This window comes from Pocillopora damicornis, chromosome 2 (assembly GCF_964200805.1).
Source record: "Pocillopora damicornis chromosome 2, jaPocDami1.2, whole genome shotgun sequence".
In the NCBI taxonomy this organism is placed as follows: Eukaryota; Metazoa; Cnidaria; class Anthozoa; order Scleractinia; family Pocilloporidae; genus Pocillopora; species Pocillopora damicornis.
In genome coordinates, this window is record NC_142671.1 from 32,017,426 (window position 1) to 32,037,331 (window position 19,906).

General features: G+C 38.8%; 1 protein-coding gene across 1 annotated transcript; it reads right to left on the minus strand.

Moving 5' to 3' along the window:
- Positions 1-8,676: 8,676 nt before the first annotated feature.
- On the minus strand, positions 8,677-18,103 carry LOC113683164 (NLR family CARD domain-containing protein 4). Its single transcript, XM_089197875.1, is given in 5 exon segments — positions 8,677-9,215; positions 10,288-10,792; positions 10,794-13,083; positions 14,221-14,948; positions 18,000-18,103. Coding segments are annotated over 4 exon segments (3,921 nt in total). The 5' UTR covers positions 14,933-14,948; positions 18,000-18,103; the 3' UTR covers positions 8,677-8,801.
- Between the last annotated feature and the right edge of the window lie 1,803 nt (positions 18,104-19,906).

A 19,906-nucleotide genomic window follows, 5' to 3' on the forward strand; every position in this document is an offset into this window, starting at 1 on the left:
GATTAGATCTATCGTTACTCTGCCGACTGAGCTACGAGGTCGCACAGAGAAAGTCGGGGACGATTTAGGATGGTGAATCGCGGCGAAGAGAAAGTAAGGGTACATACATGATGAATGGTTCGATTCCCACGGAGGTCAAAAGTTTTTTTTTGCCTCGTGTGGTTCCCTGTTTCCCTTTATTAGGGCTAACGCCCTGTGGGTTATTCATGGGTTTCAGTAGCACTTTAATTTACACTTCAGAGTTAATTCTCTGTTTCACCATTTTCTGTTACTAAGTCCACCATGTAAAAGTAGAAATTTTTTTTTCTACCTTTCAGTTCAGTAGATATTCGTTCAGGATGTGACGTAAATATTCCAGAAAGAAAGAAACTTTTACAAACACATTTGTCTTTGTATTATTAGAAAAGCTAGAAGTGAAAAAAATCGAAAAATATTTGTTTTGAACTTTCTAGTTCGCGAGGGTGGGGCTGGCACGGTGTTTGGAATTTCCACCAGGGAAGTACAACGATTCGAGCCCACATAACACTGCCACCAACAAAAGCCCCTGCTACAACTCTGCGTACAACTGGTAAAATAAGAGCAAGTAATGGTATAAGAAATAGTCAAATTGTACCTGATAGTTATAGTTCCTCTACATTTACGTTTTCGTCAAAACGTAAAACATCAGTTGCCAAAGTTCTAAAAAGTACAGCATCAAATGTCGAAACTAAGGCATTTACTCAGGCAGAAGATAATAACACAAGCACCTTCTATGATACCACACGATGGCCACCAACAGCGGTCACTGTTGGGAACTCATGCGTCATCCGGGGATAATATTATGAACACAACCCGACCTACACTTTCAGGAACAGCGTCAAGTGTGGCAATAACAAGGAGTGATAATATCGCCAATGACTGCAGACATGAAGAAGGTCACAACCGCGACAAGACCCAGGTATGGTTGCTTGAACGACAGTGAATTAGTAAGAATGACTGCAAGTTTTACTTCTCCAGCGTTTACGTTACCATTTCGTTATGATGAATCAAGAGAAAAACAGAAGGAAAACGCGAAGTGATGTTTGTATCAAGCTACAAATAAGCTACGATCCATTTAAACATTTTCGTTTGTTGTTTATCTTTTTCAGCAGCTGAATTTAATTTGAAAATCTTAATCCTTATTTGTTCTATAGAAGTCAGATGGGGCAGGCATTCAACAGATAGTAGAATTCCTCACGAGTAAAGGTTGCTTTTCGGCGTCGTTTGACGAGGTAATAAAATCATTTAAAGCAAGGATTACTGCAAATGTGAACGACAATCTTACCAGTAATTGCAATGAATCTTTCCTGATAGCAAAATGTACAGTATAATAAGAAGTAATATCTCCTCTTCACGGAAGCTTAAAAAAAATATCAATATCTTTTTGGAAAGGAAGAGAGCGGAAAAAGTGACATCCATACTAAAAATAAACTTCTAAATGATTGGAATCAGGAGAATTTATTTTCGAGAGCCCTGCAACCTCAAAGGAATCCATGAGGCACGAAAAAATTCTAAATACCCTCGAGACGACACTCATGAGCTTCTCTATTACAGCAGAACTAATTTCCTTTGCATTCTTCTCAGTTGTAAGGTATGTAAGTAAGAGCTAATGTGGAGAACCAGAGGCTTAGAAATCGTTGGGGTGTGAAAACGGTGGATTGATAAATATAAAAGTAGGAGGCGGGAGGTAGAGGGTAGAATGAACTTATAATTATGTGGACTTGGGTACAACCCAAGTTTAATAACCAGCTTCATGCACGGAAACTGAAATAAATTATTGCGAAGACGGATGAGCTATCAAGCTTGGAGGACAATGTTACTTTTTCATTTTTGGCTCGTTATCCTTTTTCGAGGAAGCTAGTGTGTCTTCGAGAATTAAATGGTTTCCATCCTTGGATTTAGAAAAATAATATAAGAATGGTTTGCTGACGTTTGTTTCAAATGTGGTAGAGTTTCAAAGTCGGAGCGGATTTTCGTGCACAAGAATCTGCTCATATCGCTGGCTTTTGGACATAAAGTTTACATTCTTGACATAAATATCTTCCCATCAAGGAACATGCACCATATAAGTACAAAGATTAGATAATAGAAATGAAAAAAGGTGGCTAACTGTGACCTGCGATCACTAACTTTCTTGTAACTTATTTTTCTTGTGGTGCGGTGCTTTGTATATATGTATATAGGGAGTAACAGAATGGTTTTCAAGTTGACTGCTGAATCATAAATCCAGTGATGAACAACTTAAAACATTTTCTTCATTACAATTTTTCAAAACGAGACAGCAAAGAAGGATTTCATGAGCGTTAAAATTTAAGGCTATGATAAGGAAAGTTGTATTTGGGAGAGCGGTTAATAACTCGGTGGGCTACTGCCATTTCGAAATTACAACTGCTTCTAAAGACGATGTTGGTGCTGTTCTGTCTTCCTTAATTGAACCAAGGTGAATTTTCACCAAAATACAAACAATAGGTAGGATTTAGCTCGTTTACGATCCTCGGAAAATTTAACACTGACAGGGAATTTTCACCAAAGCATTTCTGTAGCGTCATCTCTTGAACCCTATGTAGACTTCCATTTTCTTTTTACCAAAAAAATATAATCTAAAAATGTTTAGTTCGTATGGCTTTTGCAGTACGCTGTTGCATTTAACTGTAGGTTTTAATATAATTATTTGGACCGGTTCTCCTTTTCAGACCATATGCTCTGTCATTGCTGCCGTCTAACACTATCTCTTTACTTCTCTTTACACTTGGATGTTGACTGAAGCAATAAACCTTTACTTGAAGATAGTGAAGGTTTAATCTTTTGGAAAGTCATATGCAACATACGGCTTGATTGGATGGGGTAAAGTAATGAATAAATTATGAAGAGGAGAGATGCTTGTCAGTGCTAAGTTAGAATCTGTAAAATACTTCTGTTGGTTTTTCCGTAAAGTTATTGGCTTAAAGAATGCAGTCGTGCTCGTCATTCTTTATCGGTCAGCTTCACTGAATCGAGTTGTTCACCCTATTTGGTGCGTAAAAACTGCAGTGTCATTAGAAGTGGGTTTTCTCCTAAATATATAGGAGTACCAGGGGTCATTGTTGGCTTAGTGGCAGCAATCCAATCTTCAACATACGACATGAGTACAATATTGTACAAAGAAATCGTGTGCGGAACAATGGATAGAGAAAGGTATCTTATTTCACTGAAGTACAAACTAGAAACTAGATAAAAGCATAAAAATAGGTTAAGTCTATGGTGAATCGACGTAATAATCTATGACATACATAAATCAAAAATTATTTGTGCGCATTCACTGAGGCCGGATACGCAACGATTTTCGATACTGTACTTTGCTGTTTCGTTAAGCGAAAAACGTTGACTTCAAATAACAGAGAATCTTGGGAAAGAAATTATTCGTTGTAGCGGACAAATACTAGGGACCTTAAGCAAACCACGACAGCGACGGCAACGAGGACATGGAAAAACAAGAGATAGCATTGGTAGAACAATAGCTCAGCACGTGCGTATTAAAACTTTGTACAATTCTTAGCCGTCCTATGCACAACAACAACGTGAAATCACCACAATTTGCGTCGTCTGCGTTAAGTTATCTTAAGAAGTTTAGAAAATGTTTCTAAAACTGTTTCAGGAGTCGCATTACAGATAAGAAGTAGTGTAATGTCTGAGACTTGATTCAAATACTGACAGTCAAGTAGATATTTCAGTGAGTTATTTACGACGTGTACCGCTGGTTACATGTTTTTGCAGCCACGATAAGCTATAAGAAGGGTACAGATCTTCTCCAAAGCGTCTTGTGCGAAAACTGCGCCGAAAACAAAACTAAAGAAAACAAAAACGAACAAAAAGCAAAAGAAATCGTGCGCATCACTGAATTAATACCAAGCATAAAACGCCATATTCCTTTCTTGTAACTCAGATGGTTCTAACTACATTTTGATGAATTAATCGTCATTGGCTCTTCCCTTTTTTTCAGGAAAGGACTAAAAGCTATTTTCGCTTTGCTTCCATCGCTGGGTGTGACTTTTTTCTTGGCTTCTTTGTTGATTTTCACGTTGCTATGGAATATACCTTTTTGTTATTGAAATCCATCCAGGTAACTTTCGTGACGCAGTCGATAGATATTGTTGTTGTTATGGTCGCTTTTCGACTTACTTCTTCATCAGAAAAATGGATGAAGAGCAAAATAAAGGAAATAAAGCAATAGAACACCAAAGATGTTCAAAGTTTACTTGTCATAAGTGTAGGTAAAAGTAAATATATTATATTCCCCAAGACGATTCGAAATCCATCTAAAAAAATTAACTTTACAAAGTCCTTCACAAGAGATGCATAAACAAGGCATCCACCTTAGGACGGATTAGAAGCTGAGGGCATGTAACACATGGATAGTATTCAATTAGCCCTTCTACGATTGTAGAGTTACAACATAAGTGGGTCTCAATGAAGTGATGGCTATTTCGGCTAACTTTTTTACGGCTGACGGTTAATTTCTTTCCGTTTCGATTGAAGTACAATTTTTTACGTTCAACTTTTGTTACGACTAACGTGTAACGATGTTTTTTTAAATAATAAAAGCTTATTTCAATACCCAAACATAAACCGAGCAGTGACATGTTCGAACCACGAAATAACTGACAACCCCGGATGCGCATATTATTACTAGATCATTCGTAGCGCTCGCATTGGGATTAGTTCATGCTTACGTGCGTATGTTCGCCGCTTATGTATATATGGCCTTGTAATGCTTCCAACTGTGTTTCATCACAAAAAGGTTAAATTTCGACAATTTTTCCGCCGGTTGACCCCACTGAAACCCTTACATAACGGAACCTGTGCACTCATTCATTGCAAACCGCTGTAACCGCATTCTCTTTCAAATCTTAGGGTGTGCTCTTGTTTATCTGTCACTATGCACTTGATGATCAGGTGAGTATAAAAGATGATTTCAATTCTATGACATATTGATTTTTCTTTTTTTCTTTTGTTTTTGTTTCAGATCACAAAATCTTGAGCGAATCTGAATTGTGTGTAGCAATGCCACAACTAAATACAATGTATTCCAAAGGACAGAATATGTTAAGAACAAACAAGAGCACGTACGTTTTAAGCCCAAAATTATTTGATTTTTGCATCCTAGATCGAGAGAACGGCGCGAGTTCTCTGCACTAATCACTGAACGAAATAGTTCAGCGCCAATGCAGTCCTAGATTACTTTCGAAACAAAGTCAAAGGAAAGAGACCTTTGATAAAAATATCAAATTTGGCATTTTTCCCCGATTGACGGTGTCGCGTACCAAATGCAGCAGACACGGAGTGTTGTGCACTGGATTTCGGGGAGTGTCAACCACAGTGTAGGAATCGACAACACAAGTTGATTCAACAACGTTTAATGCTATCGTTTGACTATCATACACATGCGGTGGAAACTAAAAGAGGGAAATTGCAATGTACAAGATAAAAAATTGGCTGAGACTAATTATAAAACAAGTGAAGTCGGAGAGAAAAGGAAACTAAATACAATAAGCTGGAACTTACGTCTGATCCTGTCTTTACGAGCTTAGAGAAACTGCAACGTTATGTAACTGGAAGAATTTTGTGTAAAAAGAAACTCTGATCTATCTCCGTCGATCTCCTATGTCCAACTGATTTGATACTTAAGAGGAGTACCACTATAAGAGTATAGTTCACGTATACAATCGCAAACTGGTTCATCAGGAATGCTAGTCAAGTAGGTAGTTCAAACTGTGAACAATAGTACACTAGGAAAATAGGGGCGTAAACTCAACAAAGAAACAAAACAGAACTTTTCCCTACTTTAAATCAAAACAAAACGATTACGATCAAAGTCTTTTTCGAATGTTCATTACATTCAGTATAGTTTAAAAATGGTCGATATAAGAGAGGATCAATCAATTATCATCAATTTGGATGATGTTTTTTAGGTTTGTGATGCCATAAGTAAAATGTTACGTAAAAAAAGGCGCGTTCACAGTCTCCAGCAGTTCAAGCAGGAATCCAAAATAGTGGCGGAAATGGCTCACAAAACCAGAAATCTTTACTTTGTTGCCTGTGATAAATCAGGTATTTACTTTATTTCAGAATTTTCATACTCCTTGCTTTTTTGTTCAAACGTACAAATGTTACAAGATGGTTTACGATCTAATGTCTAAGATTCAAGTAACTCGTTTTCTTCGTGCATTCGTTAATTAATCAAATGGAAATTAATGAAATAAGTAGATATATATTTACTCATCACTTTATATTAAGGTTTTTCCATTCTCGTTAACCAACTGAATTACATCTACTTTCGCAAAAAAATAGGGTAAAGGTTGTCGGACAAGCTGATGAATTTTATGACGATATTTCAATTATTGATTTAAATATCTCTTAAATCCATCTAAGCCTGAGGAAAGCAAACAAAGTAGAAGGACTAATGATGAAAGCAGCAACTGGCCCTAAACAGAGGAAAACAAGCCTTGTTCTACAGCAATGAATGGAATTCTTCTGACCGAAAGCGATGATTGTTCAACTCTGCAATATGACTTAAAAAATGATTCTAGTACACTAAGTAAAGAACCCACGAGTTAGCTACTATGAGATGGCGGAAAACGTATATGAAAGCATCAAGCATTCTTGTAACATATATTCTGCTATTTTATAAATTTGCTGAAATAGATTTAGCAATGAAAATAAGATGGTGAAAATACTTTTGATGTATAGTATCTTTTTTTTGTAATGTTTTTCAACGTCAGAAAAACAACGCAACACTCTACCGTCAAATCAGAAGATCTAGACTGCCTTCGGAAACACTACACACGGATGTACATTATCCATAAGGGTAGAAAGGAAGAAATAAAGGGAGAAAGGAATAAGGGGGAAATAAACGAAATAAAAATGGGGACATTAGTCTAGTTTGCACTCTTAATGACTTGATAAACTTCATGAACCTATCGTTGAGGGAAAGCGCATTTTGTTTAACAAATAAAGAAGCCTTGACTATGCTCTGTTCTGTTGTAAAGCACGCAGGAAGCGGCTAGAACACAAAAGAAGTGTAGGAGGAACACGAGACATAGTCGAAAAAAAGCTAGAGAGAAGACCGAGAAATGGTTGGACATGGTACAATTTGGCAGGTGGCGTGACAGCCGTAGCTCAGCTCTATCTTTTGCTCTCTGACAGAACACGTCCTTTCAACCAATGACAGCGCGCGCTATATCCAAACCTTATTATGATTTAGGGTCGCGAAGTAATCCTCTGATAAAGTTAAAGCGGGGAGACTGATATGATAGTGACGTATTCAAGTCTAATGTGCCAAATTTCATCTGACGAGTGGGAAAAGCCCATGCATCTTCTCACGGTTTCAATTTATGATTATTGCTTCCTTAGTTGGGTCAGTGATGGCCGCCATCTAGATGTTTTTTTTTGCAACCAAATTAGTAGGCAGTGGTTTGAAATTACTGTTTTCCCTGGGGCATTATTAGCTTGAAAAGAAAATCTGGGCACTCGGTGACTACGCCTGGACTTGGCAGAACATCTGCCACTAAATTATGCTCATTTTCATGTAGCTTGATAACTCTTAGTTGACATCCAAGGTGTAGTCGGGAAAAGTGAGGTGGGAAGATAAGGAAAAAGACTTTCTGCCATTCTGACTGTTTTTGCAGGTTTATAAATTGGAAAGCTAAGTAACAATATTAAATAAAATCCTGGTAAGAACCTTCCATGATGCTTTCCCAACTTTTTAGCGGTTCCGATTCATACTCCTAGGCGTAAAGAGGCTCTGTGAGAGTAGAGGGTCTGCCAAAGAACACAACACAGTGACTCGTCCATGGCCCGGTTTTTCCCCCCTGATATGTATTTCTTATCAGAGATAAAAACACATATAATAAAAAAAAACGGCTTCAAATTGCATGGACTAAGAAGATCCGCTTACGATTGCAATGTTTGTTAGGATACCTCAAGCAAACTATAGCCGGCTGTAATTATCCATAACTGCGTGTTTCATCGAATTAATGGTGGATTCCTTAGCAACATCGCCTTTATCAAGAACCTAATGAACAACTTAAAATTGTCCCTAAAAGTACATTTTCAGGTATCACTCTGGGCTCACTCTCACCGTTCAACCAGCAACCAGGTGAACGAATTTTCATTGAAAAAACGGTCTTATTTCCAAGAAATTTATGATTTAAACAATTCTAATTTAATGAATCCTTAAAAAAAGGCAAAACAATGGGAAATCCAAATTGTCTTATGGGACTCAAAATTAAATAAGATAATAAAATTTTGACCGGAATTCTATTAATTAGCTTTCTGATGACCAAATCGTATAGCCTTCGTTCAAACAATTCTCTCAAAGATTTAGACTCACTGTAAGTCAATCTATTTCACCGAAAACTCCAGGGATGTATAACAAAGTTTTCACCCAGCATGTAAAGAATAGAAAGAGATCCGGGAAGCTAGTGACATCTATTACTAGCTATAAAAGCCACACAAGTGGTGATGTAACCCCTTTTGTAATTTAAAAATGAAAGGAGCCAAACGCTTTTCCTCGCTAAAGGATATCTCGGCCAGCCCGTTGCCAAAAAAATTTTCTTTTTTCATAAGGGTTCGTAGACTTGCTCTCCGAGAATTGCACTATAGGCATCATACTGATAACCATCAACTTCATCGTCATCACAGTCACTCAGCCGTCGATTGCTGGAAAAAAGTTCCTCTCGCTAATTGGTTTAGTTGGGAGGACAATTCTCATAATCTTCATCACCATCTTCATCAGAAACATTCTCTTAGTAAAAATCTTCATCATATTCGTCATTACCGTCATTGTCATCGTCCCAGTTGCTGGAGGAATAATCTTCATAATCGTTGTCTAGAGAGTGGTCCTGATCGTCATCAAAATCATCCTCTTGGTAAAAATCTCCATTGTCTTCGTCATTACTGTCGTTGTCATCTCCCCAGTCGCCGGAGGAATAATCTTCATAATCGTTGTCTAGAAAGTGGTCCTGATCGTCATCAAAATCATCCTCTTGGTAAAAATCTCCATTGTCCTCGTCATTACTCTCGTTGTCATCTCCCCAGTCGCCGGAGGAATAATTTTCATAATCGTTGTCTAGAAAGTGGTCTTGATAGTCATCAAAATAATCCTCGTCGTAATTTACTTCAGCTTCCTTCTGTCTTTTCTTCGACTCTTCTGTTTCATCCTGTTACATCACAAAAATGAAATCAAATCACTGAATTCGTTAAAAAATGTGATTACAAAATAGTACAGAATAATGTCATATTTTGTTTCTTACGGATTAAAAGAAAGCAGATATAGTGAAGACCCTTGGACTACAGAATCTACATCAAAGGATCTTGAAATGAGAACAGCAATGGATTATGATAAAACAACTACCACAGAGTGCGATTACTGTTACCGGTGTCACTGAAAAACGACCTATTGGATTAAAATAAATCAACTAAATTCTATTGAGAGTAATTTAGTTTTATCAACTAAGTTGACAACGTAAAGTGGCCACCGTAAAGAGTTTCAAAGCTGACGTTTCGAAGGAGGGGAGGGGGGGACGAACAGGTTAACTTAAAAAAAGGCAAATGAGATGAAATTGAAGTAATAGGAGGTTGAAAAGGTCAGTCTGTCGATAATTCGCCAAATGTAGTTTGATTATTCCATGCCGCAACGCTCCCTATTACATTCTTCGCATCTACTTTAGCAGTAGCAATATTATAATTCCCAACTGCTTGATAATCAGTCAAACATTTAACAAAACAAAGAAGTCAATTTCAAGTATAGAAAAAATTCACGACGGAGGGAAGTTATTTACGAAAAAATGCCAAAGCGGAAAATCAAACACGTGTGGTGCGTGGTTAACTGAGTGTCCAAACTTACGCGGTTTGTCACGTGACCCCACAAGTAAAACCTAACGCGGAAAAGATTAATTCAGTAATAAACCACGGGGTCATCTATTTGTTTTAGAGTCAGAGGCAATTAAACAATGAAGGCGGCGTGTTGATAAGTAATAAGGCTGTTAATAAGGCTGTTACAAAGTGTCGAAGCTACAAACTTTCAAAGAATTAGCGATCAGAAAGAACGAGACCATTTTGAGCTACCTCTTACTATCACTTTAGAGATTCTGATTGAGATAAAGAAACTCAGGGGTGGAGATGGAGCTTTATTCATGCTCACTATTCAAGACAGAGGTTTGTATGAGTGTTGACGGTAATGATCACCTTCATGATCCGCCAAAACTACAAAATAAAACGAAGGTTACTTACAAGATAATCGTTAAGAATGGCTAAGCTTTGGATTTTTTTGCAGGTTTTTGCCACATTGTCAACTTCCTCCTCACCCATCTCTACGTTCTCCATGTTGAGTCGCTTCAACTTTGATTTTTCAGAGAGACGCCAGACGAGAGCACTGACTCCTTGGGCTAGTTGATTGGACCCAATGGACAGTGTTGTAAGATTTTGAAGGGACATAAGTGAGCTACCAAGTGCTGTGGCTTCCTCTGCGCCCATTTTTATGTCAGTCATATTGAGATCAGTGAGGGAGGTTGCTTTGCAAAGATTATCTGCAATCACAACAACTGCGCTTCCCAGTGGATTGTGAGATATGTCCAGCACCTGTAACCGTGGAAGAGATTGTAAGCAGTCAGAGAGAGCCCTTCCTCCATCTTCGTCCATGTGGGTTTCTCTCAGCTCCAATCGAGTCAATTGAGGAACATATTCCAAGTTGTCTGCCAAGGCTGAGATCGAAGCCCCGAGTCGATTTCGAGACAGAAAGAACTTCCAAGTGAGGAACATGACGCAAGGAATTGGCAAGATCTGAGAAGGTTACGTGCTCCATGAGAACATCTGACAATTCCAAGATAGTCAGCTGCTGCACATGACGAAGATTTGCTGCCAGGCACCTCACGCTGCTTCCCAATGGGTTTTCTGACAAGACTAATTCTTGCAAGTTACAAGCTTTCTGTAAGGCGTTTGCTAGCAAAGGCAGAGATTTTTCCGTCAAGCATATTTTGTGTAGTTTCAAGCGTCTAAGACACTCTGTCATGTTCATTCCTGACACCACACGTCCTGTCTCCTGAGATTCAGAAGATTCTTTGAGGCTTCGTAACACTATCTCTCTTGGTCTGCTAAGAAGGGGTAAAACATTACAAATGATGCGGATGACGTCGCCTTCTATATCCTCCACGTCAATTTTCTTTGCAAGTGAAAAACAGTGCTGACGAGTTTGCCAATCCATCTCGGCTGCCCTGTCACCGACCTCTACATCTTCATGATCTGCACGGGTATGGAGAAACGTAGCTGGCGCTGGCATTGCAAGCTCCCTCAGTGTTTCCACATCAACGTTGGCAAGCTGAGAGAAGTAGAGATACATCTTATCCTCTGAGCGTTTTAGTAAGAGAGAGGCCAATACATCAGTTTTTCTTTGTCTTCTTACAAAGTCTGAAGCCTTTGTTTCTCCTGTCGAACTTACAATTACTGCGTTGAAATCGTCCATGATGGAGGAAATGTGATCGCGATCTTTAGGAGAAGGACGCCTGTGAAAATCAAATAGTACGCTCTCAGGCAGGGCGTCGGACTTCACAAAATGCCCGTTGGCCACATGAGGCAGGAGTGTGTCTGGTATTATTAAAACGCCAGTGAGAGATTTCAACAGCGACGGGTACACTTCGGCCTTAAATTGAGTGGGTGTAGTGATAAAGCACTCAAGGCTCAACTTTGACAATCTTTTGTTATCACACGGCAAATCCTCCAAGAACGGTGTTTCTGTTTGAACATCTTCGGGGGGATTTTGATTTGTCCTCAAGGACGCCAGATGCTGCTGTACAGCTTTCGACCCTTCCGGTGACCATTTGCAGACAAACTTGAGGACTTCGAGCAAGTCGGAAACTTTTCTGGTTGAATCTATGGTGGGTATGCAAGTAACATTGTCTTTAGCGGATGGAAGTAACTTTTGAATAATAAACCAAGCTGCTAAGAATTCTTGAATGGATTTGTGAAGGAAGGCCACCATCTTCTTTGGCTTTGCACTAAAGAGCTTTACAATCTGAATTACGCCAACACGGATCAACTTGCTATTCAGAAGTTCGTTAGGAAAATTTTCATAATCAAACTCGAGAGAATTATTCAGTAAAGCATTAAATGCCAGTTCTCCGACTTGTTCAAGATCGCCACTGTAGCCCTTGATGCTCTTAACTTCTTCATCAGCGTCTTTTGCGGCCATGTGATTTAAAAGGGTTTGAATGAAATCGCTGTAAAGATGCACTTTTGCCTCTGGTAACCCTTCGCGATCTTTCTCCTTCCAGACTAAACAAAGCATCAGCAAAAGCAGGGGAATTTCTGAAATCTCCTTCAGCTTGTGTATCTTAATGTAACCAAGAAACTTCTGAACTTCTTGCTCATCTTCTAAAAACTTCATTGAAAACTCTTTGATCTGGGCTTGGTCAAATCCTTTTATCTGAAATTGAGCGCTGCTGTATCGCTTTACATCATCCTCTCTTATTGGCCTCGTTGTCAAAATCACAAAGCAGTCTCGGAGCTCATCCCCCATCCATACGCGGCTAACAACTGGAGTCTCCTCACCTGCATTGTACTCGTCAAAACCATCCAAAACCAACAAAACTTTATCTTTGTGCTCAAGAATGTACCTAAGGAGAGCGTCGACGAGCTTCTGGTCTTCAGCGGCAAACAGCTTGGCTTCAATTAACATGTTCCGGAAGGTTTTACTATGGCAAACGTTTCGTAACGGGATCATGAGCAGCAGATCAAATTTCTCTAGGTTTTCCTTTTTACCTCTTACCCAGTCGATTGCGATTTTTTTGGCAAAGGTGGATTTTCCATTCCCCGGTATACCGTATACAAGGATTCTGTTGCTTTTAAGCTCTTTCAGAATGTCGGAATAATCATCAAGTTTTTCTTGTTTCTTTCCACTTGGCTTCTTGTTGTCCCTGACCCAAAAGAGCTCTGTGTAAATTTTGTCAATTTGTACAGTGTTGTCAGGATCCCAAGGGGTGATTCTGACTTGGCATAAGTTGTTATACCGCTTCTCTAGACGATCTCTAAAGTCTGCAAAGGATAAAAGTATCCAGATTGAAATAAACATCGTTAACTAATTATTATTGGCATTATTAACATTTAGCATAACAGCGACGGCAACTGTAGAGATAGGCGCGCTCTGAGCGGTCGAGGATTAGGCCACTTTTTGCTATAAGTGATTATAGCTTGGGAGCTAAATTTCAAAATGGCTGCCGCGTGTTTTGTCAATAGAGTAGAGTGATTTAGCAATTGACTCAAAAGGACGGGAACGCCATTTCAGAATGGGAAAGCGCGAAGATAGTCTGGACTCGAGTCTATTTCGAAATCTTGGATCGTTAGCGCTTGCAAACGATCGTGTTTCCTCTCGGGAATCCAGCATAAATGTAGCGGTAAATTTTCACAAATACACCGAATAAAACAAAGAAAGGGACCTGGTTATCCTGGAAATGAGTTTTGAAATCATTCCAGTAAGCACTATCTCGTTTATAAGCTAAGAGCACAATTTACGCAAGCGTAGGCGTTTTGATCGCGACGAGAAAACCAGCGAAATGATGTCCTGAACTTGTTGGGGAGAATGAGAATGCCAACACCGGAAGTCGAAATAGAGTCGTGTCCAGACTATCCGCGCGCTTTCCCGTTCTAAAATGACGTTCCCGTCCTCTTGCTATATCATTCTAAATGTTACGCAGCACGTAATAGAGGCAATAGGAATAAGTACAATTCAAACAAGCGCAAAAGATGCTACTACGTTTGGTGTAACTCTTTCAAAAAGAAAAATATGGAGTCTTTTCTAATTTAATCAAATAAACCTGTTAAATTCTATTATAAACTGGCTGCTTATCTTTATACGAGGAATCAAATCAATTGTAACAGAATGGTTTCAACAACGAAAAGAAGTTACAACATAATTCGCGGGCACCTACCCAATTATGCTAAAACAATTATTTGTCTCGGGCTCAATAAATAATGTCGAATAATCAGATTATTCAACGATAGTCATTCCACCTACGGCAAATACTTGTTGAATATTATAAAAGTTTAGTTTGGTTGAACCTAATCTGCTGTCCAGTAGGCAGGTATTACGCGTAGTTTGTCAGTGCCGAATAATTAAAATCAAACCATTCCAGGTTGAGTGATAAAGTTTTAGAACCAGAAAATAGTCCTTACTTGCTAGACAGAGATCCTCCGCGGGGAGTGCCAATGGTAACGTCATTTCTAGTTTCTCGTCTAGCTTTTGTATTTTGCAATTCAAGGTCCCTAGCTGTTCCTTAATCTCACCAAGTTCCTCTGTGATACTTTCTTCATATTCCGTCCATTCTTTGAGGAGCTGTTGATAGACTTTTTCCTTCTCTGGGTCTATTCCCTCAGTTTTCAGGTTATCGATAATCGCCTCGTACTTTACTCCTCCAAGTCTCACCAAGAGGTCCTTAATATTCATCCAATGCGCATTGAATTGTGCTTCATCAACAGAAGCACGCTTGACGTGGGCGTAGGCTTCGTTCCTGTATATCTTGATACGGGTGATATCGGCTGCCTCTGTCTTGTCTGATGCGGATGGAGGAGTGTTCCAGCCAGTTACCGGAGCGGAAAGGCCACATATATTCCTAAGAAGGACAGCTATCAGGGTAATGTCAAAATCCACCGATGCCACTGACGATGAGGTGAGTTTCGTCCACTGTGCATGGTTAAGAACTCGCTTCTTTTTTAATGAAGTCAGCGTGGAACTTACAGAAGGAGTTTTTAAAACTGTGTCAAGGCTTCCTGGAGGGCGCAGTTTCTCGAATACATCTCTGAGTACTTGTGAACCCACATCCACCAGCAGGCGACACAACCGAGCGTAGTTAGTCGTTTCTTTGCTGGAAGCCGAGATTGTCGCCATTACATGGTAAGGAATCCTACGATAAACACAAATATCGTTTTATCATTTAAAAGTTTCCACAAAAGTCTAATTTGCCTTTTTGTTCTTAATTGCTTTTGGTGACAATTATGGGACGGGAAGCTATATCAGTTTGCAGCTGAGCCACTATTCTGTGCATTACCAGAATTTTCCACACGAAATGATTTTCGTAAAGAGAGAACTGAAAACACCAGCTTCTGCCGACGTCGTAAATTGGAGATTTCTTGGGTATAAAATTCCAAGAACTTACATTTGGTAGGAGATCGCAAGCAGACATGGACAACTCTGACTTGGAACAACCTACTTGGAAAGCATTCACTAAAAGCATTTCATAAATGCCAGCATTTTCATAGACACTGAATCTATTTGGAGAGGTTACTTTGTTGAGATATCAGCTTTTTATCAATTGATCTTGAGTAGCGAGTACCACGTCAGGCTCAAAGTTAAAAAACTCACAAAAAGATTTGGTCGAAGATAAATGGCAAAGTTGCGAACCACTTAGTTCCCTGCTTTTATCTGTTCATAAAGAATGCGACGCCGCTTGCTGCCAGAAAAATACAAAAAATGGCACCATATTGGTCCTGTTTGTTCGAGAGGTGGCTATCCAAATATCTATCCATTGGATGGCACAGTAGGTTTTGTAAACAATTACCCCGCTGGATAGGGATTTATACGTTGTGGAGCATGCGCCATTATCCGCCCTTTGAACAACTGCAGCAGGCCCAGGTGTATAAAATCAGTCATCTTGCGATCTGTAATCCATTTCAAATTAAACATATTATTTTTGCTTCCTTTTAGTTCAATTTTTCCCGTTTAATCCACTCGAATTGGCTGCTTCTCACAGAAGGGACCGCATTTTCTAAAAGCCTTTACTCGTGACCAATATTTGTTTACATGAAATGAAGGAATGAAACTCTTGATGTGTGTTAAGAATCAACACTTTTTTGACAAAAATCTTAAATCTTGATAAAGTTATATGTCATACACATTCTGCGGATACAAAGGTTTAAACTACTTCAAACAATTGTGATTTGTTGTCAGTCTTTCTACTACAATCACCAGCATTCTGTCCTAACCCTTCAACTCGCATGATTGACAAAGACAGAATTTCTCCTCACAATATCAATACAATATCAAGGAGAAAAGCAATGAGAATAAAGAACAATATCAGTCAGGGGATTATTAGCTGATCCAGTACCAAATTCTCTGAACTATCATCACAAGAATTATATGGCAGACGGTAAGGAGAATTACTAATTAGATCTTGGGAGTTGAAGGGTTAAGCATCAGTTTGGGTCTTGAAGGAAGTCCAGGAGGCTTAAATACTGCATTCACTCAATTAACTGGAGCCATGCATGTTTGAGGAAGATCCCAAGATTAACGATTATTTCTTATTGAAACTAACCTGAATTGGTGCCCCTGAATTGGCAACCCACTAGTAGTATCCACGATCACGACCTCGCACCAAAATCTTCACAACAATATTAATGACCTTAAGGTTATATTTCTACCACAAATTCACAAACTTACATTGGATCCGTTTACAATGGACAAGTTGTCGCTTTTGGGGTGTAAGTAATGTGTTCTGGATTATTTACTATTTACAGAAACTATTTTTCAAATGAACGAATGAGGCGAACAAATTGTTCAACTTCTAACGTTCTCCTTCAGTTATTTCTAATTCTATTGCATTATGCTCTGAAAACAAAGTAAACACTCCTCAAATTGCACGCATCACTAAAAATCAATCCTATAATACAACTTACAATGAAATAGCGAAATAGAAAAAAAAAGACATTTTGACATAATTTTAACGATGGGAATTTCACTATGAAACGTTCCTTTTATCAAAACACAAACAGGACATTGTTAGTTATGCTAGACATTGCTAGTTATGAAGAATGAGTCGTAACATTGATCGCGTAACTCCTCTAAGGACTGTTTGAAGATTACGCAAAAAAATAAACGGATGACACAATTATTTGTTCGTGTCTGTCGCTCTTTAACTCTGTAACTTAGGATTCACATGTAAAAATGGCTGGTAGCAAACCCGATACGGCAGTTGACTTTAGGGACTTCTATGTTCCTATGAAAACACGAATTCAACTCAAGTAGCTATGTTACGCTTCTTTCATTAAGAAAAATTTCTGAAGTTCTTCATCTACAATCTGTTTTGATCTACTTTATCCTTAAAAACCCTCGTGCCTTCTTCATCAAGAAACAATCTGAATTGAAAGGTCTACCTTCTCCCTCGATACCGTGACGTGTCTTGTAATACGGCTCCCAATACTTAAACTAAAGCGAAACTATCCGAAATAATCATACATCAGATCAGACAGCAAGATGGAAAGGTTTAATTTGTGACTTGCAATGAAAGTCACAGCTCTAGCAAACGTGATGCAGTTCCCTACAAATTGCGACAAGCGATCCAACGATATACCGAATTCAGATCGGACAGATCTATTATTAATTAATATGACATGTAATGATATGCATATTCTCGCCTAGAAGAAATATGCAAATCTTTGCCCTAACAGGTTCGAACAAACAATAACAAGTTAAGCGCTGAAATTTCTCAGGAGAGCACGATTTGAGAGACAAAAAAAGAAATTATTCGCTTGAAATGAATAATAATTTCTTTTTCTAATGAATTTATTTAAGGCATTTCGCCAACTAAGAGGATTCAAGAAAAAGGATACGGCGCGAGTAGAATTTAATCAGTCAAACCAAAAGCGGAAGTGATTTGGGCATTTTAACAAAGCAGGATTTGTGAAGATTGAACAACTGCAACGTTATGTTATCTCGGCTAGAAATGACTAGTATGTATGTGAAAATACTGACAGTCGTGGAGCAGATATCCGACTTGAATTAGCTTTCGCTAGCTTTACAATCGATGAATATTTCTCTGTTCACACGCTTGAAATGAATTGCAAATTCAAGACCTAACGATCCAACTTAATAACAGTTCAAGTTATTCACAAACATATAAGTTTACATTACATGTTAAGAGTTTCCTCTTTTCTGAAAGTCAACAAAAATAGCGACAAACCTGAGATATTCTCCGCTCTCCGTGTACCTTGGTTGTGGATCACAAATAGTCTAGCCAAGTGGGGCTCAAGCTCCACAAGAGTTTGTATAGAGTACTTAACAACCGCTCAGTTTGCAAAGGAGGCAGGGTTACCAGGCTGGTTTCATTTGTCGCGGTGAATGTGTACGGATTTTGGAAGCAAACTGCGGCTCAGCGTCGGTTTCACGGGGAGGATTGAATTGGTAGTGAATTGAAATGAAACTGCAGTATATGTGGTTGGATTCTACCTTGGATTTGTGCCCACCCGCTCGTTTCAGCTTGCATTTTTCACTCCCCGGATCGAGTGTTCGGAAATGGACTGCCGCCTTGGGCGTCTCTTATGTAGTAAACCTGGAAATGTATAACACGCTGAAATGGGTTCTCTTGAGAAGTGCGGGAAAAAAAATGCGAGTTCCGCTTTTAGGATTGGCTAAATCTATATATTGTAGTAAACCTAGAAATGTATAACTCGCTGAAATGGGTTCTCTTCAACATAGTAAGCGGTCAGACAACAAGCGATTCAGTGTAGAAGTAATGTGAGGTATTTTTTATTCCTAGGAGCGGTCGTCAATATTCCATACAAACTCTCATAAATTCGCCATGATACTTATTTCGCAAGATGATCATCTCACAGCTGGACCTTGGGCCGCTTGTGGTCCATCTATTTAAGTTTCACTTGATCAGACGGAGATGTTGTAGTGTAAGAAGAACAAAGATTCCCTAAGCATTGTCATATGACCTCCTTTTCACAGATACATTATCTGCAGGTTTTCAATTACGTGATTTTCATAGAAATGAATAATAGTATCTTACAATACACTAACTTGCGGGGTTTCAAGCTCATTTAGTGCAAGCAAGATTTTTTAGAGCAGTAAAGCAATACTTGGAGAAGACACTCTGGCCTCAGTCAAGCCTTTTCTGTTCTGTCTATATTCTTCGCATAAAATTATCTTATTTTTCTTAGTTTTAAATCCAAGTCAATTCGTTTTTAAGGGAGAATTCAACGGAAAAACTTCTCTCGCAGTTTGTGTCCCAACCTGACGAGGATAGGATTACGCGCAAGAAAACTAACAACCACAATAACGATGACATATTCATAACCTCTCCATCTGATTAACAGGTGCTTTTAGGCGCTGAATGAAAACTGTGAAAAGTGGGAACTAAAATCAAAATCGCTATTAATTGCTTTGCAATGGCTTGGTCAAAGTACAAAGTAATGAGCGAATATGCAAGGATTCGGTGTATAGCCTCCAGCAGATCTTAGAGAGAAGAGGTTTCCCATTTATCTAACTTTCCCCCACCCCTGCCCCCTTGGTGAAGGCAAGACAGGCTACATGTGGGGTATTCCCAATCGTAGACAAACATGCAATAGTAACGTGACGAGTATCAAAAGCGAACAGAGTTATTTCCCTCGCATGTTAACTCTATTATATTTTAATGGCAATCAATCTTCATTTGCATAAGGCCAAAACCGAATGATGACTATCGCTTTGTTCTTACTCAAAACGTAGATTCATGAATGTTTATGTTTTGCCAAATTCGAAAGCGGCGTTCCGCAAGAAACAGGCCACAAGCAAAAAAAATTCCTTTGTCTTAGTGATTACGTAAAAGAAAAAAGAACCACTTGCAGTTTGATGCCTGCGGGAAAAGGCTGTGTATGGATCGAACAATTTTTTTGCTCAAAATGAACAGTCAAAATGTTTGGTTTCCTCATTGAGCTATCTTTTGTTGCATGTGTCCTATGCAGTCCTAGAACGTAGAATTGGTCGAAATGGGTATTGAAAATGGATCAAATTCTTTGTAGGCGCTTCCCAAACAGGATACAGCTTAAACTGGATCCAAATCCAAAAATAGATGTAAAAAGACGTGATTTGAATTAAGAGTACACC